Source organism: Euleptes europaea, chromosome 2 (genome assembly GCF_029931775.1).
Source record: "Euleptes europaea isolate rEulEur1 chromosome 2, rEulEur1.hap1, whole genome shotgun sequence".
Taxonomy (NCBI): domain Eukaryota; kingdom Metazoa; phylum Chordata; class Lepidosauria; order Squamata; family Sphaerodactylidae; genus Euleptes; species Euleptes europaea.
This window is the reverse complement of record NC_079313.1, coordinates 80,304,671-80,329,756: the sequence shown is the minus strand read 5'-3', so window position 1 is coordinate 80,329,756 and position 25,086 is coordinate 80,304,671. Positions and strand designations below refer to the sequence as shown.

Sequence of the window (25,086 nt, the reverse complement as noted above, 5' to 3'; positions counted from 1 at the left end):
TCTTGTGAAATTCCTGCAAGGAATGCAGGGGGTTCGACTAGATGACCCTGGCGGTCCCTTCCAACTCTATGATTCTATGACCACAGGTGATGGATCCAGGTAAGGCTATGCATTCCCATCTCCAATCCAAGAACAAATGGAAGCACCTCTTCAACTATGCAATGACAGTGATCAGATTACCAGGGTTCCATGTAAATCCACATCATAGTGCACATGTGTATCTTATACCTGATGATCTTCACCTCTTCAAGCATGTTAGTCAGCATATCTATGCTCAACAGCATCCAGAGCTGACTAAGCCAAACTGATCTATGGATCCACTCCTTCTCTCCATATATTGGTGGTGTATACATTGGGGGTGGAAGTTGTCAAGTTTCTGCTCATGGAAAGCATTGTTCCATGTCTAGAAACCTGCTACCATAGGTTCTGATTGCCTGTTGGATCTGGTGGGTTTGTTTTAGGTTTTATATGATTAAAAATAGGACAGTACATCACATGATGGCTAATGGAGGCTAAAGTTGTAGCAAAATAGATGTTAACATACTGAAAGAGCAAGGATATCCCTAAAATAGTTAATTTTAGTTATGAGTGAGAGAACCCCATATTTATCTAGAGGAGTTTCATCAATGTATGTATGTTGGATGTGTAAGATTGAATGGGAAGCTATTAACATCCTAGGATGGGAACACATCGGAGGGGGCCCAGGATGTAATTTGAATGTATCTGATAACTTGCTGAAGCTGAGTTGGTCTGGCTGGCACCAACATGGGAGACCTCCTGAGAACCCCATGTATGCCATCTTGAGCTCCATGAAAGAAGGAAAGTCACATATAAATGTAATAAATAAAATGTACATTTGCTTTTAATAGTTATAGCAATTATTATGGTTGGAAGGTATCTCCAATTATAAGAAGTATGTTAATGTCATTATAAATAAGCAAAAATACAAAGATTTTACCAAAAAAGTCTGCGAACAGATGCTTCAATCACTCTTATATTCACCTCTCCATGCATGTTTGTTAGCATATCCATACTCAACAGCATCCAGAGTTGACTAACCCAGATTGATCAATGGACCTTTCTCTCCATACAATGGGGCCGTATTAATTAAACCCTGTTCACCTAATACCATTGTACCAGCAGTTCCATGTAGTCCAATACTGTCAGCTGTATCTGACAACAGAAATATAGTGTAGTGGTTAGTGTCAGACTAGGATCTGCGAGACCAGGTTCAAATACCTACTGGGCCATGGAAGTTTGCTGAAGATCTTAGGCGAGTCACACTCTCTACCTCACAACCTACCTCACAGGGTTGTGGTGAGAATAAAATGGAGGCGAGAATGACATAAGCTGCTTTGGGTCCCCCTTAGGGAGAAAAGTAGGGTATAAATGAAGTAAATAATAACTCTAGGATATGTTTTGGCACTAAGCTATGGCCCCACCTTTTCTTCCATGAAAAGGACTGTCCACATACATCCACCTCTCAACTTGTCCTCCTAAGCAAAACTGGATGCAGCCCGACTTTACCACACCAACACAGAAGTTGGTATCAAGAACAGAATTCAACAGCACGAGAATAGTAACTTTCATTTTTAAAAGAAAGGTCCCCAAATGCGGCAAAGCTAAATATATAACCAGTTTCCTCTGAGAAATGTGGTGAATGTTGTCTGTTTGAGTGTTGCAATACAGGCAACCATGGTTGGTTCTGTACTCTTCTATAAAGGCCGTAGCTCCAGTTCCCACTTACTGACTGAAGCCTGATGTATACATGCAAGACACATGGGGTGGGAATGAGGTGGTAGAATGGACCACATCTGGTTGGACGACAAGGGAAAGATTAAATGTAGGAATGTTCTACCTTTGAAAATCCCTCACAAATAGAAAACTAGCACAGCAAGCAAAGACAGAGGGTAGAAGTTTCATCTCTGTGATGCTAGATTTCTGTATGTATGGAGGTTTTCATTTGAAGTAATATGTAATCCCATCATCTGTAATCTGCTGTAGTATAGGCCGGCACATTGTGCCACTACCTTCTGTTGTACGTGTAAACAAGACCTCAGGCTTGATGATGCCCCTTGAGGCAAAAGCACTCCCATTGCCTCTCAGGGGCTGCCGCGCATGCAAAGCAGTTGTGTGCCATTGGTGAGTGCTATTGCCTCAGCCAGCATCATGTTCAAATGAGGCTTCATTCCGTTGCTATAGAGGGGTCATTCTACCCTAAACCTCCATGCCTTATCGCAGGATTTTGTTGGAACTATTTCCTAGTTCTTTGCTTACTGGAGTATGTTGGATGGGAGGCTAAAACAAACCCTTATTATGTACAAGTTAAAGTCAATGCTCCTCCTTTATGAACATTCATCACTCAAATGGATCTGACTTTTCTTTAAATGCCTCCTCCCTTGCATGTAAAATGATAAAAAAAATATGTTCACTTTATACACTATACGTAAATCCCACTTAATCTTCTCATACATGCAAAACAACTTCAGAGATATCATGGGAAAGATTTCAATAAAGAAACTATCAATTACCCAATTTACAAATTAAGTTTATCCCTGAAAGGGAAGATAACTTAAAATAAAGTGTTAAAGAATACCTCATAAAAACTGATAGTACTTAAATATTTCAAAGTACATAAATAGTACTTGAAACTGTGAGATCAGAAAACAGTAGTCCATAATGCTCTTTAAGAAAACCCAAATAAATAAATAAACAGAACCAACACAACCCTGTCTATTAAAGCAGGTTTTTCTTCTCTGGACTTAACCTGACTTCACAGGCACTGGGGTTTCACTTCAAGGGCTTGGGTTCTTTACCTCCCTATAAAGGAGCCAGGCTTATTTAGAGAAGAAAGCCTCTCCTTGCAACGAGTAGTCTTCATTTCATAACTCTTTGTTTTCTTTTCAGATAAATGTCAGGAACCTGGCAAGCTGAGCAGCAAATGAGCTACAGGCAGCTCCCAAGCTTTCGCTTCATGCCTCAGGCCCAACGGTTCCACATCCTTGGTGTGCTGGATCCAACAAGGGCTGATCCCTTCCGACTGATGCATCTCACAGGAACAAAGTGAAGGGGGCTGCCTGAATCTTCCATTTTGGGAAATGACCCGCACATCTTGCTGCGTTCCTAACAGCCACTTGAAGTAGTGGCCCTGGCTCCACTGCATTACCCATTGTGTGCATGAGCCGATCCGGTGTCTACCATGCCTGAGCTACAGCAACTGAGTGTATCTAGACCCCCCGCCAATGCTGGCCAGATCCAGAGGAACATCTTGGAGGAACATGTGGAGTTGTGGTGGTTCCAGCAGCCCAGAAAATCTTTCCTTTGCTACGGGGTGGCTGTTGCCCTCATCCTGGCCTGCGGGGTGGGTGGCATCTCCCTGCTGTACAGTACTAGCAGCCGTTCTGGGGAATGGAGACTGGCAGTGGGCACCACACTCTGCCTACTGGCACTCTTGGTGTTGCTGAAGCAGCTGTTGAGCTCAGCTATCCAGGACATGAATTGCATTCGCAACCGGGGACAGGTCGAGCTCCTGAAGAGTGGTGGTGCCTCGGACTGTGTTGTGCTGCTCTTGACGGCCCTGGTGCTACTGGTGTGTGGCACTGTCCTTACGGCACTTTCCTCCACCGCTACCACTAGTGGCAGCACTGCACGCCCCCTCGCCAGCATGTTCATCAGCGGTATTGTGCTCACAGCTTCAGGAGCTATCCTCTTACTCAGCCTACTTCTTTATTTGACATGGACTTCATGTCGTTCCACATCTCGCAGCCGGGACGCTGGCAATGAGAGGGCCCTCTTCACAATATCAGGACGCATCGCAGCCAGTCAGCAGCTCGCCTCTACCTCCAGCACGGCCAACCTTATTTAAGCAGAGGCTGCTGCCACTGATGGTGGGTCAGGTGGCTTTAACTCAAGACACAGATTTGGCATTTGCACTTTATTTCACACCAACCAGCCTGAAAGGCAGGCTGTTTCCTGCCACACGTGCAACCTGAGCTTGTCGACCAGACACTATAACCCACAAAACGTTTTGCTGCTGAATGTGGAATTGGTGGTGTGTGAGTGGAAGAAGAACAGCCATCATTCCAAAGGAATGGTTTCTGGCATATGAATAGTCTCCCAAGTAACTGGAGGGTGCTGAATTCAGAGGGGATGTGAAGTGCATCAATTTCACGAGTTTCTCTGAAAATTCAGCACAACCCCAGCTGGGCTTCTGAAGTACCAAATTATGTGTCTGGTTCCTATTTTCTGCACTTCTGTGTAGCAGGATTGCCAAGGATGGCTTTGGGTGACATGTCCTGGTCTGAGACAGGTATGTATGATTTGGGGTTAGAAACAAGGCTATAGAAATGTGTATGAGGACAGAAACGTACAGGGAGCATATGCACTGGCATGCAGAAGTGTTGGTATATATGCAGTGGTATTTTGACTGGCATGTACAAGTGCTGAGAAGAGCGGCTATAGAGGCGCCTAATTCAGAGGACGTGAAGAATTAAATCTACTTTGCTTACTGAACATCTCAGGAATTCTCTGTTCACTGGAAACTATTAGGGCTGGCTGAGCTTGTCATGGACTATCTTGCCCTTGACCCGAGGTATGTGTAAAATTCTCCAGCCTGGCTGTTATCATCTCTATCCATTCCATTATGACACTTTTTCAAAAGGCCATAAAGTAAATTCACATCTGTAGTTTAAAAAATACAGGAATAAATCCATGCTAACACTTATTCTGTTTTCTACAGCTTTCCCCAGACTAGTATTGGTGCCATCTACATGACCTAAACATGTATCTAATAGTGATTACTTGACCTCCCACGCAGAAGGAGGCAACCAAGGCTATGGCATACGTTTTTAAATGATATGGAGATAAAGCCCCCAATTATTAGTAACATCTGCATAAGAGCAGACATTGTTTTAAAGAAATGGTTGGCTAAAAAGAAAAGACATAACCATGAGGGTGGAGGAGGGAAAGAAAGCATGCAATTAGGCAGAGCAAGCAGTAGCGAGGAATGGGATCTCCCCTCCCTTGCAGGCCCCCTTCTTGGTCAAATCTAAAATTGGGTTGGGCCTATGTTCTCCTTCATGAAGGAACCAGTATCCGCTGCTTCCTTTTTGGGCTGAATGCTGTAAGAAGCAATGCTTGCTAAAGATGATAGTTAAAAAAAAAAGGGAGTTACAATGGAAAGACAGATGTGAAAGTGCCACTCAGGCTCAAGCAACAATAGAGTAACAAGGTTGAGGTTACACCCTGGCCATTAATCCTTCTACCAACGTAAGCACTCCCTGTGTGCACCTAAGTAGCTTTTTGTACTAAGACTCCAAATATACAACAAATAACGCAAATTAGGCAAGCATTCATGTATTTACCTTTTTCATTCCAAATTCAAAACCTGTTCACATTTGGACAGGCACAGTCAGGAAAGGAGGCATGAGGAACACTTCACTGGTGTAGGAGCACTGTGGTGTATTTACTGCAAAGGAAGCAGTATGCAAGCATGTTGATCCCCACAAGGCCCAAGTTCCCAATCAGATTTTTTATTTTGCATTTCTGACTTCTTGCATCGCCTGGCAAGCTCCTGTTATCTTAATGAATCTGGCAGTCCCCTAAAGGTGCTTTTAAGGAATTGCTGTTTGGACCAGCCTGCTCACCTTTTAAAATCCCATTCTGTTCATCTGGGTGCACTGAAAACCAATGAGTTAACCCAAGTAATGGATTGTTTCTGTGCGTACATGCAGCCAGTTACTTGCCAAGCTGGTTCAAGGCGTTTATGAGCTCCAATTTAGCCACAGATGCGGTCAAAGCAAAAAGGTTGGGCCAGGTTGCCTTAGTGGAGAAGCTGTTAGCAGGTTCACCTCTACTCACCAGTTGCCCAAGCTTTCATAACCCCTGCTTAACTAATACCACAACAAGTACCATCCAAGTTCTGCTCACAAGCCTTCAGAGAAACTAGTTAGCAGAGATGATTAAACCTTTAGAAAAACACTTTCCAACAGGTCTAAGGCTTCACGGTCACATTCCTTTTCTGATATCTGACAAAATCGGGTGAGCACCAAATATACATTTCTTTTCATGCGAGAAAGGTCAGATGCAAAAGTTCCATACACCAATCATGTGCATCTGTGTCAGATCTTTCCAACATGGCAAAGACTCACTTCTTCACCTTTTTTTTAAAAAAGGTCTGAAATTTGCTTTGGGTTAATTCAGAAGGACTTCGCCTGCATAGAGTTCTAGGCAGCACACATAGAGGAATTTAATCAGGTACACGGACCTGACAGTTTGGTCCTGAATTCTACAAACTGTATTGCATATATGTTTGAGTATCTATAGTTCCGACCTGACCTAGGAGCTTTTAAGCACCAGTTTAGAGTCTGTGGTGTAAAGTGAGGCTTTGATACTTTCTCAGTGTCATACAAATCTCTCCCAGGTCATCCAGCTCTGCTCCCAATTTGGAAATCTTTTACCTATCTATCCCATTTTATTCTACCCTCCCTCCAAGGACCTTTTGACAGTTTATATGGTTCTCCTTACTTCCATTTTACCCTAACAACCCTATGGCATAGGGAAAGGTTCTGGCCAAATGGTCACCAAATGAATCCCATGGCTAAGTAGGAATCTGAAGCCAGGTCTTTCCAGTTCCAGTTGGATGTATTAACCATTTCACCACACTGATTTCAGGAAAAGCTCTTCAGGTCAACAGGATTCACCAACTCCTTGCAGATAAATGAACCACTTTGCTTCACCTTTGCCGTAACACCTGCTCATTAATACTTCACAGGTTTTGACAGAACTGCAGATCCTGCATGAGCAAGCTAAAAAAAAAAAGAGCTCCTACTGATCAAGCTACCAAAAAGCTTAGACTAAGGATTCTGTTATCAGGCTTGGAGTGAACTCCAGTCCCCAGCTTCTGGATATGCACTCCAAAATGAAGCAACACTGTACATTTAATACGATCTACAGAAGCAGCTCTTACCGTAGTCAGGCTGGCAGCCTCAAAAATACTCGCAGCTCCTGATATCAATTCCAGGTACAGAGGTAAGGAGCCACAAGCCTTGCTTGTTTCCCTTAAGTTAAAACATAGTTCAGTGCTGAAGGTTCTGCTGATGAGACTTGCTGGAAGGTGAACAGAAGGGCCACAAAATAGATATTGACTCAATTTTATTAATTTCAAAAGAATACATTGAAAAAATCTTCTAATTAGGAATGTAAAGTAGTGCGGTAAAGAAACACATGAGAGGTGCTCATAAGTCATGATGGCACCTGGCACCCTGGAACCCCTGCACCTTTTCTTCTTCACACCTAAAACAGCATTTATGGAACAGAAAAAGAAGCAAGGGGAAAGCCCCCGCCACCCGGAAGAGCCAGCAGAAAGCAGTTGTAAAATCTGACACATCAATACTAGGGCAGGAAGGAGAACTCGGTGAACATGTCTAGTGCAGGTTGCTTCGAGGGTGAAAAAAAATCCCTCACAATATACCTGCGTAGTAGCTGATGCAGCAGCAGTTGAATTTGCAGGAAACATACGATCCTTTGACATTGAGATCGATGCCCTTTTCCCCCAGAACATGCCAAACTAAGAAGCTATTCCAGGCAGAAAGCAGTCAGGGGCTTGTGCGCTACAGCATGCTCAACAGCCCAGAGAAAGATTCGTAGGAACCATCCCGGCCTCACTTTGGGAAACAGAACTGGGCCCCACCTACAGACACTCATGTTGACACCCATTAATGTCTAGTATGTCTTTCAGAAGAGCTGTAAGTGCACCCTCAAACATTCCAAATGGAAAAGTGAAGTAAAAATGCATTAAATGCCTACTACTGCAGAGAAATGCTGGACAGGAGGTGACCAACCAGAAGTCTCAGTAGTGAGTAGATGCACATATACTCTATCTTAAGGACAACTGTGTCTTAAGCCATGGGTCTTAAGCCATGTGCCAGTTACAAAAGCCATATAAAGAAACACAGTAGAGCTGGTCCTATGTCTCTCTTGAGCCTAGAATGCATCATGCCTGGTCTCAACAGCACAGCAAGTCCCCATATGAAGTCAGCTATGCTCTAGAAAAACAGCATGATAGAATCACAGCTTCTAGGTATATACTGAACAACAAACAAGATTAGTGAGAATTATGGAAATTCTGCAACTGGCTATTGTATGTGGACTTTGCAACAGCACAAATGCTTGTGGCAAAATGACTACATGATTAAAAATGCACGTGTTTAATTTCCCAAGACACACACAGAACCCTTCGGTATTCAAGGAAAACCACACCGGGTCCACACTGCCTTCACTACCAGGTTGAGTTCAGATTAATAAAACTGCACAGCTCTGTCACTTACCCAAACCAATTCAGCTGGCAGCAAGTCATAGTCCACAGCAGCAGGAGGAAGTGGAATGTAATATATTTATATCGTCTCTGCAAATATAAAGGCAGTTCTGAGGGCCAGAATCTACATATTCAACTGGAAAACAAATGGAGAGTTTATTGCTCATTGAACACATGGCCCAAACTTCCCACTGAACTAGCAGGTATCAGTCACTCCCACCAGTGTCAGAGAAACCTGGAATGTTCAAGGGAAGAAGCAGTGCATTTCTCCTCAGGGGCTTGGAGAGAGAGATTGATGCAGCAAGCACTAAAGGTCTGGGCAGAGACAGGATCAGAGCTGTTCTGTGAACACAAAACGTAGTTCAAAGGCACAGTGAAAGATCTTGTTCAACCACTCTTATACCCAGGTCAGGCATTCACAGGTGTCACACATAGCAGAAAGGCTGCAGCAATGTACAGGTCATGAATGCAACAGCATTTCTTACTGAGATTCGGTTCCAGCCCAACAGCCTTGGGTTACAGTAAAGGCTGAACCCATCTAGTAAATAAAACAGTGCAGAACTCCCCAGGCATCTCATCAAAAGAAGAGGTTAGAACTGGCATAATCAGGCACTTGGATCATACTCTGAAACAGAAAACTATAGGGAATAGACATCCGTTCTTCCATCTTCCCGCACCAAAATGAGGTTCTCACCACTGACAGCAAGCACCCTAGGTCTCCTCACCTGACTCTGGTCATTCAACACCACTTTCCCAGTCTCATCATTTGGTGAGAACTGTATCACCTTGTACTGATCAATCACAAAAACACTCCTGGTTTCATCAACACAGACACTGAACGGCCTGCTCAGCACTGAGGTCGAAGGCTTCAGCACACTAAGAATCAGCCCAGATTTCTTCATGACAACAATCTGTTTCTTGATGAAGTCTGAGACAACAAACTCCTCCCAGCTATTGATTGCAATGAACAGAAATTTTCCCCCGTGGTAGTTGTCTGGCTGGACTCTGCCAACACAAAAGGCTGAAGGGCTATACAGTGAGATGGAACAGAGAGTCCCCTCACTGACAGCCACATATGAGCTCTGGTAAGAGGCCAGAGCGTAGGAGGACTCCGATCCCCTCATCTGCAATTTGCGGAGGAATACGCCTTCAAGAGTCAAGAAAAAAAGGTGAGTCTCTGACGAACAGGCCAGTATCTTTCCACACACAGAGATACCACAAAAAGCAGAGTCAGAAAGTTGACCAGACAAATGAATCACTCGCTGGAATTGACCAGTAGGGCTATATTGCTTTATCTCATTATTTGCCTGATCCAAAAGAAGAATTTGGCCAGTGTGGGGCACCACAGCAATCCCAGTGATATTGGGCTTTTCCAAGGCAAAAAAGGATGGGTCCAGTTCAAAGCTGTAAGTATATTCTACTCCAGCCCTGAAACTAGTGTAGGAAGAGGAGCTTTTAGTAGGGGAGTCAGACACACTCATGCAGGAGTCTTCATCAGAGTCAGAAGGAGGGTCTGTGACCTCATCACTCTCAAGAGAAGTGAAGGACTCATTGCCTAGCTCCAATCGTTGCACGTCTCTTCCTGGTTGCTCCTGAGGAAACGCAAAACTGAAAAGTGGTGCTTCAGAGAGCTCCTCCGGCTCATCCCAAGCAATAGCTAGCTCTGGGGTCTGGTTTGGGAGTCGCTGCAACCTATACGCCTGAAGCTCCTGAACCCTGTTCCTGATCATTCCTTCCAGATGAAGGATCTCATAGTCCTTCCCTACACAGAGAATATGCTGAGAAAACTCTTGAGTGCTCTTAGCTTTGTCCTTCTGGCTCTGCAGCTCCTTCTGTACTGTACTACATCCCTCCATCTGTTGAGTCAGGAAAACGTTTAGCTTCTCCAGAGCAGCCTCCTTCTGAGCAAAGATGTAAGCAGTGACATCTTCCACATAGTCGCAGATTCTTTTCTTGATGAGTTCTCCCTTTGCTTTCAGTTTGCTCATCGCCTCCTCCACAACTTTCTCTTGCTCAGAGATGGAGGTAATAGTTCCCTCTAGGCTCATGATCAGCTGCTCTACAGAGGGCTTTTCCCGTTGCACTGCATTGACCATGGAGACCACCTTGTGCTGGAAATGGTCCAGCATGCGGCAATCCCTACAGATGGGCACACTGCAGGTGTCACAGAAGAAGCGAAGTGCCTCCTGGGGGTGATCCTGGCAGCACAGTTCCTGCAAGAATCTCACTTCACTGTCATAGTGTCCAGCCAGGAACTCTTCCAGGTTCACCACCTTATGATGCAGCGTGAGTCGGGAGCAGCAGTGGCCTTGAGAACACGTCTGACACAGAAAATCCTTGCAGTCCAGGCAACGGGCAGTAGCAGCCACGACCTTCTGAGCATTAGAGCAGATTGTGCACTCCAGGTCCTTGTTGCGCTTCATCTGGAACAGCTCCAGGAGACCATTGATGAAGAAGTTGGACTTCAAGCCAGTGGCACCTCCTGGGACCTCGGTTTGTAAGCGGCACTCGGGACACTGCACGGTCCCATTTTCCACCAGTGGTTCCAGGCACTTCTGGCAGTAGCTATGCAGACACGGTAGGATTTTGGGAACCACATATAGGTCATAGCAGATTCTGCAAGTCAAAAAATCTTCCCGAATCAAATCTTGCAGTGATGTGGAGCTCTGGGTCGCCATGCTGCTGCCCAGCTAATCTGCAAATGAAGCAAGAGTCAGTCAACATGGCCCAGCAAGGAATGCAAACCAGGTAATCACCTCGAATAAGGGGGTCAAAAGTTGTCCTGTTCAACCTGACTAACTATGTAATCACTAGTTTCCAGAACTTTGTGAGAACACTGGAAAGGATTTACAAAACTAACTCAATAGTGTAAACAAGCAACTGTGGTTAAGGAACTATTTAAAATGGTTACCAACTTCAGTACTATAGCAAATGGGTAAATGGAGAAATAGGCAGGAAAGGACAACATTTTCCTAGTTTCACAGGCAAGCAACTATGAGGAAAAAGAGTTGAGACAGTGTTCATACCACATGTTTGCTACACTGAGAACACAGCTGTGTCGGAAAAAGAATGAAGGCCAAATGTAAATTATCACATGGGACAAGGACACACATATAGTTATTCACATATGAGAAGACATGAGTGGGATCATTCAAACATTTTGCTGTGGTGTGGAAGCTTGCTGGATGCCCTTGGGCAAGTCACCCCCGCTCAGCCTAACCTACCTCTCAGGGCTGTTGTGAGGATAAAATGGAGGAGAGGAGAACTCTGTGAACTGGTTTGGGTCTCCACCAGGTGAAGGTGGAGGGAGAAAGGTGGCATAAAAATGAAATAAGGTAATTAAGTTAAATAAATACATAAAACATGACAATCTACACACTGCTCTCCTGCTCACCGGAGTGCATTTTGTATAAGAAATGTACAGCATATGAAACAGCTCTGAAGAGACCTGGACTACACACGTGCAGAATGAGGCAGAAATGACACGAAAGACTTCTAAACCAACAGAATAGATTGCATCACTTAGGTGAGGAAATATTATTTTTAAAACATTTCCCTATATTACAAAAAAAAAGTCACGTGAACAGACAATCAGCAGCAGGACAATTAGGGTGAGACTACAGCCTTTCTCCCCATTGTGCTGGTTGGGAGAACAATCAGGAGTCTGGGGGCACCTTAAAGACTGACAACATTTTATTCCAACACAGCCTTGGGTGGATTACAGCCCACGACTTCAGTGACAAGAAGCGAATCCTCACTATGTTGCCATTCTACGACACTGATCCACGCATTCTATTTGAAGAAGTGGGTGCAAATCCACACACACAAAAAACGTATAGCGGGATCGGTTCTGTCGAGCTTTCAGGTGGCACAAGCCTCCTGTTCATTTTTTTAAAAATAATTTCTTTTATTGTTTTCTTCATTTCATTAACATATACAAAAAACATCAATTACTTGAAATTTAATAAGGGAATAAAAAGGAAATAATTATAGTAATTGGTTCTTGTAGGTTATCCGGGCTGTGTAACCGTGGTCTTGGAATTTTCTTTCCTGACGTTTCGCCAGCAACTGTGGCAGGCATCTGCAGAGGAGTAACACTGAAGGACACTGTCCTTCAGTGTTACTCCTCTGCAGATGCCTGCCACAGCTGCTGGCGAAACGTCAGGAAAGAAAATTCCAAGACCACGGTTACACAGCCCGGATAACCTACAAGAACCAATGAACTCTGACCGTGAAAGCCTTCGACAATAATTATAGTAATTAAAATAGAAAACGACTTCCCCCTCACTCTCTCCCATCTTATTTTAAACTGTATATACTTCTGCTAACAAAACTAATCCCGATCCTGTTTGATTCATATACAAGTTCGTGTCTGCTGCCACGCACGAGCTCCTCTGAAGTTATACGGAGGGGCCTTCCCAACACACACCCGGAAGCGGCGCGGGCGACCCTGCTGCCTCAGAAGTCTCTCGCCACGCCGCCCGCCCCACGTGTCGACCAGGCCTCCAGCGAGGCGACGGTTGCCTAGGCCCAAGGCTGGCCGGAACCCGCGGCTGCCGAGCGCGAGGGGCCTCTCCGCGGCCTCCCCTCCACCCCATTCCTCCAGCCCGATGCTTGCCTGCGTCGCCCGCCCGCCCGCCCGCCAGCCCGCCAGCCCGCCAGCCAGCCAGCCAGCCAGCCAGCCAGCCAGCCAGGGAATATCGTGGTCAGGCGGAGGCGGCAGCGACGCCGCCTTTGGGCCGCTGCTTTGGGGTCGGCGTCTCGGGCTCCCCCGTTCCCGTGAACGGTCCCTTCCCCCAGCAGTTCCCACGCACCCGCGCCGCCCCGCTTCATCCAAACCTGCATGGACACGGCAAGGCGGTTTCCGCCCGGTGACGTCATTCACGGAAGCCCCCCTCCTCCTCCTCCGTCTCGCTAGAGAAGGGGGGGTGAGGGTCAGAGGGACGCCTTGGTTTCATGGTGCGGCCCGGCTTCCGGTTCAGTTCATGCTCCACGTGGCCGGCCGGCCGGGTGCGCGAACGGGGGGGGGGGCATAAATTGTGTGTGTGTGTAAAGTGCCGTCAAGTCGCAGCCGACGTATGGCGACCCCTGGCTACAGTTTTACTGGCTAAAATCCCAAATGCCCCCATTTGTCCCCAAAAGTTCTGAATGCTCCCCAAGATTTCTACACCTGCTCCCATCCAGTCTCAGTTGCAGAAACCCTATCTTCCTGGGTGTTTCAACTGGTCTCCTGGCCTGATAGCCAAAAGCTAGAATATGCTTGATGGCATAATTATCTGGTTTTTTGTGTGCAGATATCTGGACCAGAACAAGAGTATCTTGAAGTGTCTTTGATGCAGGTGCCCTCCAGCAGTGCAGTTGGCCGGGGGGGGGGGGGAACAAGCTGAGTTTGAACAAAGCAGCCAGAATATATTTTTCCAGTGCTACAACCTAAGGCTGTGTGTGTGTGTGTGTGTGTGTGTGTGTGTGTGTGTGTGTGTGTGTGTGTATAAAGTGCCGTCAAGTCGCAGCCAACTTATGGCGACCCCTTATGGGGTTTTCAAGGCAAGAGAGTAACAGAGGTGGTTTGCCAGTGCCTTCCTCTGCACAGCAACCCTGGACTTCCTTGGTGGTCTCCCATCCAAATACTAATAAGGGCTGACCCTGCTTAGCCTCTGAGATCTGATGAGATCAGGCTAGCCTGGGCCATACAGGTCAGGGCATAAATTGCACGACAATTAACCGTATTCAGTTGAGCGATGGCAGAAGGGACGACTGGATGACGCTGATCTTTGTTGCATTGGGAGGGAGGGTGGGGGTGTGGTATCTTTTGTTTTCAATATATGTTGGTTTCAGGTGATTTAGGTCCGCGGGCCCCATTGGTGAAATGAGTTCATCTCACCGTTCCTGCCTTTCTGTTGCTTCCAGTATGAACATTTCTGCTATGTACGTTCACGTCATTCATCTGATGAAGTGAGCTCTGATTCAGAAAGCCTGTGCTGGAATCAACTTGGCTATCCCTCAGGGGAGGTGCTGTGGCTCAGTGGTAGAGCATCTGCTTGGCATGCAGAAGGTCCCAGGTTCAATCCCCGGCATCTCCAGTTAAAGGGACTAGGCAAGTAGGTGATGTGAAAGACCCCTGCCTGATACCCTGGAGAGCTGCTGCCGGTCTGAGTAGACAATACTGACTTTGATGGACCAAGGGTCTGATTCAGTATAAGGCAGCTTCATGTGTTCAACTCCTATCTGAAAGGTGAAGGCCATAATATAAAATAGCTATAAGCCTCACCTCAAACTCCATTTTGGGTACAGTAGCACTGGGTTACATTACAGGCTTACTGTGAAGTGCTGTCTCTCCGTTGTGACCCAGCCCTATCTGCAATGTGAGAATGACTCTGGACTAAACTGTTTTTCATAAGCCACTCTCAGCCTCAGCTTCCCCTCATCCATCATCCTTCAATATGGGGTGATAGCTCTGGGCTATATCTGCATTTGAAATGCATTTTTTTGTTTTTTAAAAATGAAAAAATGTCTGTTTTCCCCTCCAAGCAGATACTGGCATGGTATCAAAAAAGCAGGAAGTTCCATTTGCAGACAAAGGAATTGTCATCCCTGTACTTTTTATGTCTGAGGAAGCTGTACATTTTTCTATTTTCTTCCAAATTGTACAATGAAAACAAGTTAATCCCCATTCATCATAACCCCTATTCTTTGAGATTGAGAGAACGAACCCAGAGCTCTAAACAGAGGGACAGGACTTTTAACCACCAGGAAAAAAAACTATTTTGAACTAAAAGACAAATAAACCTAGCATATTTAGTGTGAGATGTTGTGGAAAAGGATCATTGGAAGACCTGGAAATATACAAGAGCAGAGTGGGAAATATGCTCCACTTGTGCCAGTTTTCTCATAACATGTACACACTGCTAATGTGTACTAAATATGAACTGTGTACTGGGCCATGTTCTCCAAATATATGTAATCTGGCTTGTACAACACCACCTTTTTTGTTTTAGTTCATCAAAGAAAACAGTTTTGCTCAGTTATGTTATTATGATGTGCTCCTTTTTACACTCCCTTTCTCAGCAATGTGCATACTCTAAGCAGTTTACACAGTTTACTGCAACAGCAGTAGCACAGAAAAAGTCTGTTTAGAACTGGATTGCAGCAGACGAACCCAGCTACTCACTATCATTCTCTTTCTGGGCAGATAGACAGGATCCCCTCTCCCTCAAGCCTTAAACCAAGCCACCAATCCAAGCCTCAAGAAGATCCTGAGAGTCCATAAAGCTGAACAAGACCAAGAGCCACTTGGCCCTTGCCCTTCACTTCATCCCCCTGGCAGGCTCTGGACTCTTCAAAGTACCTAGAAAAGGGGGAGGGGCAAGTATTCAGTAGCTCTTTCCCAAATCCCAACCTAGTTCTGAAATTTCAAAATTATATTATTTGGCAGCTGTAACATTGAAAAGTATTCAAATATGCAATCTAAATGTTAAAATAATTATTAAATATTTTATTATGATTTTGCTAAACATAATGGTGCAAGGTCTGTGCTTAAACCGTCGTCTGCTCCAATCACACACAAAAAAGAGGTACATTCCCCTGCAGTGAGCAGTCGGACCCCTCCTCCGGTTAAAGGGCTTCATGGAGGCAAGGGCGCCTCTAAGACAGGTATCAGAGCAGGATACTGCTCCCCCAAAATAGATGCTTCTCAGAGATTGGAAACTATTTTGTGCCAGGCCTGAGCAGGAAGGGGTTAGCAGCTGACTGTCCCCTCAGCCTAAAAGTGTGCCTGGCTTAACAATGGGACCAGCTAAACCCCATTGTGTTACCTTAAGGTGATTTAATTAGCGCTCCAAGTAGAACATTGCTCACTTTATCTGCACCTATCCCTCCAATCAGTCAGTACTCAAGGAAATTCTCTTGGGACCTAACAAACCATTACGCCTCTCCCACCCTTTTGTCAAAACCCCGAAAGAGCAATTGATTCTTTGTTCTCCAGCTTTCCTGCCAGAACACCTCATACTGCCTCAGGACCCATTTTTAGTTATAAAAGCAGGTCATTTGGCCCCCGTAATGTATGTGTGTGTGGTAGATCAGTACACACAACCCCACTTGCATATGGGCCCTCTCTTTGCTTCTGGAAACACCGGTCATTTTCCTCCTCAACTTGCTGATTCCGCAGACCTTCAAGACTGGTAATTATCACCCTTCCCTAAACGCTATCCAGCCTCTTCCCTTTTCTCTAGTTAGCTCTTGTTTGCTTTATGTGTGTACGTTGATCATTTATAATTCATTTATTTGAACATTTAATTAATAAAACCCATTTCAGTTCTAACAACTGCCTGTTCATTTGAGAGTTCTCACCCGGGACCATCCTCTGGTATACATAGTTTATTGATCCCCGTCATTCTGTCTCCAGCTAATTTCCCCAATTTAAGTGGAGACTACCTGCCCAGGGAAACACTGCCTGCCCTGAATAGTCTCCCCACCCATGCAAATTCTCCTCTACCAAGCTCCAAAATCTGAAGTGAGCTTGGCTAGATGAGTACTGAATGCTGGCATTTGAAAAAAATATTGAAGATACCAGCGGATATAGCTCTGTCATGAGATACTCCACTGCCAGATTCCCTCTCCAGTCATTTGCACAGAATCCCCCGGATGCAGAAATAAGGTAAACGAACAGGAAAGTATGCATGCACAACTTTACAAAGAACAAAAACCCAGTTTCTAAATTTTGATCTGGTAGTCTTAAAAGTGACCTATTTGGGGGTTAAATGAAAGAGGAAGGAAGAGTTATCATGACAAATTAAGTACAAGGAAGTGTTTATTTATGATACAGCTATATCTCTACAAAGATGACACAAATCTCTCCTGTATCTAAGCCTAGAAGTGGCTTCATATCCCTCTAAAATGTTTTGTCCTGCAGAAGCCATGTTTAGAAATGCAGGGCCTCCCCCACCCCCAATCCCAAAATCCTAGCCAGTTCATCCAGACATTACTGGGTCATGTTTTTCCCATCAGAAGGCCAACAGCAAAACAGGTAATCCTGTTTGTTTTGCACTTTGGTAGGCAGGATTTGGAGTTTAGGAGCTTATGCACATATTTCTGCAATATGCCATTCTTTCTTTTGCATGATCTCCCACAAATCCCTCTTACGGCACTATATGCCTACAAAAAAGAAAGGGAAATGCTGTGCTGCAGAGGAGACAGGCTTACACTGGGGAGGTGGAAGACAGGCTGCTTCCACATGGAGGGTTTCCCCCTCTGTTTTGGCTTTGAAACTGGAGTGCTTGAGGCGGGGGCAATGCTTCTATACAACATTGTGCTGAAATTGTCCTGCTTAACATTTGTCCCTGTCCTCAATACACTCTTTACCAAATATGCTTTACTCTGATCTGTTTTGGAAAGAACACAGTCCTTGCACGTTAGCATACTGTCTGGAAGGAACGGTACACCTTTCCCCACCCTGTTGAAGTCCTGCCCACATAGGACTTCATTTTCCTGCTGCCAGCCTCTTGTGGGCACTGTTTCCCCAGCATTTTCCCCGTTGCTGCATCTCTAGAGGGCTTTTTGAAGGCTTTTAAAACTGGTAATTGCTATAGAATCATAGAGTTGGAAGGGACCACCAGGGTCAGGGGACCACCTGCTGTAACAATCTATTGCATATATTATAAATTTTGATAGAATCGTTACAGCACTATAGCACATGCATGAAGAAAAAGAATGAAAAAGTGAGGCAGCAAATAACTCTGGTCGCTGTGATTATCATGTCCCCAAGAGTCATGCTTCCAAGACCCCCACCCAAGCACATGCAGAAGGGGAAAGTTGGGTGGAAGGCAGAAAAAGTGCCCAGCAAACTATTGCATGTGGAAAGATGCTCACCAATGAGTACTGTTCTGCATTTGCAGCAGCAACGAAAGCAGCAGGGGCTTATTGAGTTCTGGCCAGTGGAAGGGATTGCTCTGCACCCCGCTGCAATCGTTTTGTTCAACACTTTGTGGGTAAAATCTCTCACATCCATTCTGACTTGAACTCTACATTGGCAGTGACAGGATCTGATGGTCCCAGGGTGCCGACTTGACCAGTTGTGTGAGATACCATTCAGCTTGTCCAGTGTGAAGTTGTGAACAGGATTCTTGGAAGTTGTAGAACCCTTGCCCTTCCTGCCTGCTTAAACCTGCTGGGGGGTGGCTGGCAGACTGGTTCCAGAAGATAACAAATGCCTCCCTGAGAGATAGGGATGCCAAACTCCAGGTACCTTACAATAATGAGGAACACCTGTGCCAAAGTTAACGTAGTTGAAGAAAATGGTAGCACGAGGGCTCAAGAGTATAACACCACACTGGGTAAAAAATGCAAAATAATGATGCAAACAATGAACATGCAAACTATACAAAAAATCATATAAGCACTTCTGAATGTGTAGACAATATTTATAGGCATAAAGTCAACAAGCATAATGATAAATGAAATGAAATGAAAAGCATTACATCATGCAGTAGAGCAAGCAAATCTGTGGCACAAATTAGTGCTCTAGACTAAATACAATCCACAACGAGTACAGGAATATCCAGTCCAAAACATAAGGTCAAACATCAATAGTCCAGAAGTAAGAGATAAGAAAATCCAAGAAGTGCAGCCAAGGAACCAAGATAAAAGGAGAACGCGTGGCTAGTCGTAAATCACGTTTCAAGGCTTTCTTCAGCTCCAACGTTGTTAGCATTAATCAGCCCGTAGGCTAAAAGGAGGGTTCAAATGACCGTCAGCTAGGGAATGCGTCTATGTGGAATTCAAAAGCGCATGTATCCTTTCAAATGACCGTCAGCTGTGAAATAAATAACATCTTATATATGGCATGCTGAAAACATTATTGCAATATAAATTATATAAAAGGACATAACAGATACAACAAAAGGTTATAAGCTGTACCTAGGGAATGCGTCTATGTGGAATTCAAAAGCGCATGTATCCTCATGTGAGCGGTACTGCAAACAGGAAGTGGGGCGTTTTTATAGCAGTCTGATAGCAGAAGGTGCATATTTAAAGAGATGGTACAATTATAAGTAAGATGGTGCAGTTTTAGATAAAGCAGGACAAATCAAACTCATTATTGAGACCCAGGGGAGTAAGGGTCCGAAAGGCATAGATTAGACGAGCTTCTTGTTGCAATAAAAGTTTTTTGGCATCCTGAAGATGAAATAGTTTAGGTTTAAATTGCCATAAAACAAAAAATAGAATATCAGTGTCCAAATGATGAGCATTAATGAAATGTTGGACAAGCGGTGCCTCTAAATTGCGCGCCCTGATGCGCGTTCGGTGCTCACCGATCCTAAGGCGGACAGGACGAGATGAACAACCGATGTACATCAAACGGCACGGACAGAGGACCGCGTAAACAGACATGGCCGTGCCGCAGTTGCTAAATTGCTTGAGAGTGTAAGAAAACTTAGAACTGTTAGAATGTACATCTTTGATGGGTAGACTATAGGGGCACATGGAGCAATGACCACACTTGTGGTGTCCCGGAGACATTGTAGAGGTAGATGGTAAAGAATCTGTTTTAATTAAGATGTCACGTATGGAACGAGTTTTCCTCATCCCCAAAATAGGGGGTTCTTTGCATCCAGGAATATCCTGTAACAAATGCCAATGGCGCATCAAAGTACGTTTGATGTCAAAAGATAGATGTGAGTACTGTAAGGAAGCTACTACTCTGGGTGCAGAGGAGCCATGAGTAGATGACGAGGAAGATTGGTGCAGCAGTTCTGATCTGGATCTAGAACGGGTTCTATCAAGCGCACTTTGAATGATGTCAAGTGGATATCCTCTTCTGCGAAAATTGGCCGCCAACGAATTGGCAGCTCTGAAGAAGTCTTCATCTCTGGTGGAATTTCTTTTGATGCGCAGGAACTGGCTAAAAGGTAAGTTGGAACGGAGGTGCAAGGGGTGGAAGGAGGAAAAGTGGAGACTGGAACCTGAATCTGTGGGTTTCGTGAAAGGCTTGACAGCCAATCTGTTGTCAGACCGTCGATAGATGGAAACATCAAGAAAAGAAATTTCAGAATTATGATGGGATCCTACAAAAGTTAAAGAAGGGTGTAAGGAGTTCAGCCAAGTGGAAAAAGAAAGAAAACACTCTGAGGAATTGAGAATAATGCAAATGTCATCTATGTACCGTCTGAACCAGAACACGTGACTGGTGAAAAAAGTAGTAGAAAAAAGACAAGATTTTTCAAAGTGAATCATGAAGATGTTGGCAATGGATGGGGCGCACGCAGCGCCCATCGAGACACCTCTGACCTGTAAAAAGAAAGTATCCTGATAACGGAAAAAATTATTCTCAAAAAGGATATCGAGTAGACTCATAAGGAAGTGAGTAGGCGGTGTTTGATCAGGACGAGAGAATAATAATTCTTCAATAATGCAGCGAACCTCATCAAGAGGTATATTTGTGTATAAGGCAGAGACGTCAAAAGTTGCCAAAGTGGCTTCAGAAGGAATGAGCAGATCTTCAACATCACGAATGAAGTGTCTTGTATCGGAAAGATAAGAAGAAGTGTCCTGGGCAAAGATTTGCAAAAAGGAGTCAAGGTATTTGGAAATGGGTTCCAGTAGAGAACCAACTAGACTGATAATGGGCCTCCCAGGAGGGGACACCAAAGATTTGTGTACTTTAGGAAGACTGTAAAAAATCGGTACGCGTGGAAATTGTACGAGCAAAAAATCAGCGGTATTTTTATTGATGTAATTGAGAGAAGAAGCTTCATAGATGGTCGTCTTAATGATATTGTACACTCTTTTGGTAGGATCAGAGGAGAGTTGCTTATAATAGGTGGTGTTGCTGAGTTGCCTCCAATTTTCTTGTTCATAGTTGGAACGATCCTGTATAACTAAACTCCCGCCCTTATCAGCAGGTCGAAAAATCAGTGAAGTGTCCTGTGATAAATCACGTAAGATGTTCATATGAAACTGGGAGACGTTGGGGTGCTGCATATGATTAGCCTTACGGCGCTCCAATTTCTGTAAGTCACGAAGTACCAGGGACTGGAAAGTGGCAAGAAAATGGCTACAGTTTTTAGGTACATACGTGGACTTGGGTTTAAATGAGACCAAGGGTTTGTGATAAGGTTTAGTGTCACGAAATTGTTCCTTGAGTTTCAATATTCTGAAAAATTTAAATAGATCAACTTGACTTTGAAATCGGGAATACTGAGGGGTGGGAACAAAGCTGATGCCCAGTTCTAATACCTTTTGCTCATCTGTTGTTAAGATTCTGGAGGATAAATTGAAAATCAGGTTTTTAGTTTCTGACGTCCCCGTGGTTTGGGGTCCCGACGAAAATCCAGACGTCCAGATCTTAAAGAATACGAAGAGCCATAAGACCCAAGGCTAGAGTTGCTAGAAGAGTTACGTTCTACAGAGGAGTCAGATTGGGCTTTAGGAGGGGGTTTGCCTTGAAATCTGCGGGGCCGGCGTGTGCCTTGGCCCAACCAATAATATACCCGATCCTGAGCATAATCCTCCTGATCACGCGTGATCTTCTTGTGTTTATAGTCCTCAATATTGGCAGAATAGGCATCAAGTTCTTTTTGAAGAGCTTCAATTTGAGTATTGAACGTGTCTTCAGACACTGCAGCTTTAAATTCCTCCTGGGCTTGTATAGCTTGTTCTTGCACAGCGTCCCTGACCACCAAGGAGTGTTCAATAATCAAAGTCATCAAGTCAATGGAGCACTTATTCAAAATAGCAACCCATTTGTCTCCAAACTGTTTATCAGACTGGTGTAAAGCCGGAGCCTTTTAAAACGCAAGCCCCGGGGTATGATGTCCAATTGTAAATATTGAGATAAGTTAATAGCATGCGCCTCACAGCGGAGGCTTTTTTTAAACTCCAGGTACCAGCTTGAGATCTCCTGCTATTACAACGGATCTTCAGCCGATAGAGGTCAGTTCACCTGGATAAAATGGCCGCTTTGTCAATAGGACTCTATGGCATTGAAGTCCCTCCCCTCCCCAAACTCTGCCCTCTCAGGCTCCGCCCCCAAAACTTCCTGCTGGTGGCGAAGAGGGACCTGGCAACCCTACTGAGAGAGGGGGCAGTCCCCTGCCTTGAAGAGGGCAGAGGTGCATCTATTCCTAAAGAACCCACTCTGGACTCAGGAGATCTCAGTAACAATTAACCAGTTTCAAATGTTTCATTTTTCAGCAAAGTGATTGAAATAGCATTGCCAACCTTCAGGTGGTGGCTGGAGATCTCCCGCTATTACAACTGATTTCCAGGCAATAGAGATCAGTTCACCTGGATAAAATGGCTGCTTTGGAAGGTGGGCTCTGTGGCATTATACCCCACTGATGTCCCTCCCCTCCCTAAATCCCACTCTCCTCAGGCTCCACCTCCAAAATCTCCAGGTATTTCCCAACCCAAAGCTGGCAACCCTACATTGAAAGGACGGTGGCTGGACAATTTCAGGGACTCCTGAAAGAAGTGGATTGTTTGGATCCATTTCAATCTGGTTTCAGGCCTGGCTATGGGACTGAAACAGCCTTAGTTGCCCTAGTGGATGAGCTGTACTGGGAGATCGTTGGGGAGTGTGACTTTGTTAATTCTCATGGATATCTCAGCTGCTTTTGATACCATTATTCATACTATACTTCTGGACCATCGGTTGGGGCCTGGACTGGGAGGCACCAGTTTGCAGTGGTTTCAGTTATACCTTGAAGGTAGGTCTCAGAATGCAATGCTGGGGTACTCCTTGGCCTTTGGCCTTCAACGTCTCATGAGGTTGCATTTTGTCTTCCATCTACATGAAGCCTCTGGGAGAAGTGATCCAGAGGTTTGGGCTGAGTTACCACCAATATGCAGATGGCAATCAGCTTTGTCTTGTATTTCCAGCAGATCTTAGGGAGGCTGGGGAAACTGGGAACAAATACCTGGAGACAGTTTTGGGAGGGATGAGGATGAGCAAGCTGAAAATTCTGACAAAACAAAGGTGCTACTGGTAGAGGGAAGGTCTGACCCAACGAACTGGGAAATCTCTTTGTCTGGGTGGGGTTACATTCCCTATAAAGGAGCAGGTTTGTAGCTTGAGGATGCTGCTGAACTCAGGCCTCCTGTTGGATAAACAGAGGACAGCGGTGGGGAGGGATTCCTTTCATCAACTTTCTTGGGCACAAAGATCTTGCCACAGGTGCATGCCCTGGTAACATATTATACTACAGAATGTGGTATATATGGGGCTGCCCTTGAAATGTGTCTGGAAGTTCCAGTTGCTACAGAATGCTGTGGCCAGAAAGTTGACTACAGTAGGGAACCTATCACTCCAGTCTTGTTCTGTCTACATTGGTTCCCAATTTGCTTCCAGGTCCAATTCAGGCGCTGATATTGGCCTTTAAAGCACTACACAGCTTGGAGCCAGCGTACCTGAAGGACTGCCTATTCCCACAAAAACCAACCTAACCACTCCGGACATCTTTGGAGGCCTGCTTTGGGTGCCCTCACCATCTATGGCTGGATGTGTGAAAACTCGACAAACGGCCTTCTTGGTTGTGGCACCAAAACTTTGAAACTCCTTCCCCAGGGAGATTCATCTGTCTCCCTCTATCATTGTCATCCATCATCAGAAGACTTTTGTGTTCTGCTTGGCATTCCATAACTAACTTTAACCCTTAGACCTCCTCCTTATTTGTATGTATATGTGTTAGTTTTAAAAATAATATTTAAAACACTTAAATAAAACAATTTTTAAAACATTTTTTTAAATATTTAAAAATATTATATTAAAAAATCAGAATGCTCTTTAATGTTTGAAATGTTTCAGTTTTGCTGCCTTGGGGACCCTAAATAGCTTGGAAAGGAAGCATAGAAATGTTTTAAATAAATAATGTGGTTAACCCTCGCCATGTGAAAGCAGTACATGCCTCATTTCCTTTGCTGAAGAGAGTTTTGTCCGTTTTATTCCAGCTAGCAAAAGTAAAATGACAAGACTCCTTTTTGTCTTCACCAGCAAATCTTTCTGGAACCCCGGGAAAAAACCTTATCACTTTCATTCCCTTATCAGTAAGGCAAAACTAACCCCCAAACCCTGGACAAAAATTGTTAAACCTCTTTTCTGTTTAATCTCACATCGACATACATCCTCCACATAATTTTCAAATTTTTTAAAAGAAAGAATACAACATGATACAAATGCAGGGCAGTTGTGTGGTTATATCCCTGGACATAATTTTCATCACAGACAGTATTGAGCTAATTGAACAACTGTATTCCAGATCACAAATGCAAGCAGTCAAGAGCTAGAACTATGGTTATTAGCCTTCAGTGCTATACAGTGCCTCTGATATAGACACACTTACCAGCTTTGGCCACACACAAGAGAAGAGTGAACAAAGAGCTCCTCCCAGACATGCCTAGATCCTCCAAACAACCCCCATGCTCTTGGTACATGATGGCAACACATCTTAAGTTTTACAGCCTCTTTTCTTACAATCCTCATTCCAAATAGCCCATTCCATCTCCAGTGACTGTAGAATAGGGTTGCCAGGTCCCTCTTTGCCACCGGCAGGAGGTTTTTGGGGTGGAGCCTGAGGAGGGCAGGATTTGGGGAGGGAAGGACTTCGATGCCATACAGTCCAATTGGCAACGAGGCCATTTTCTCCAGGTGAACTGATCTCTATCGACTGTAATAGCAGGAGGTTTCCTGCCACCATCTGGAGATTAGTACAGGAGCAAATATGTTAGAAAATAGCAAAATGTATTGCAACTATGTACAATTGTTTAAATGACCATCAACA

At 44.7% G+C, this 25,086-nt stretch overlaps 2 protein-coding genes across 2 annotated transcripts; one reads left to right on the top strand and one right to left on the bottom strand.

The window, feature by feature from the left end:
- Positions 1 to 3,189: 3,189 nt before the first annotated feature.
- TMEM125 (transmembrane protein 125) lies at positions 3,190 to 3,879 on the top strand. The gene has a single exon (XM_056844181.1). It carries the CDS (start codon positions 3,200 to 3,202, stop codon positions 3,863 to 3,865), a length of 666 nt encoding a protein of 221 aa, XP_056700159.1. The 5' UTR covers positions 3,190 to 3,199; the 3' UTR covers positions 3,866 to 3,879.
- Positions 3,880 to 8,952: 5,073 nt separating this feature from the next.
- Positions 8,953 to 10,992, bottom strand: LOC130472758 (E3 ubiquitin-protein ligase TRIM56-like). Its single transcript, XM_056844176.1, has one exon. It carries the CDS (start codon positions 10,990 to 10,992, stop codon positions 8,953 to 8,955), a length of 2,040 nt encoding a protein of 679 aa, XP_056700154.1.
- Between the last annotated feature and the right edge of the window lie 14,094 nt (positions 10,993 to 25,086).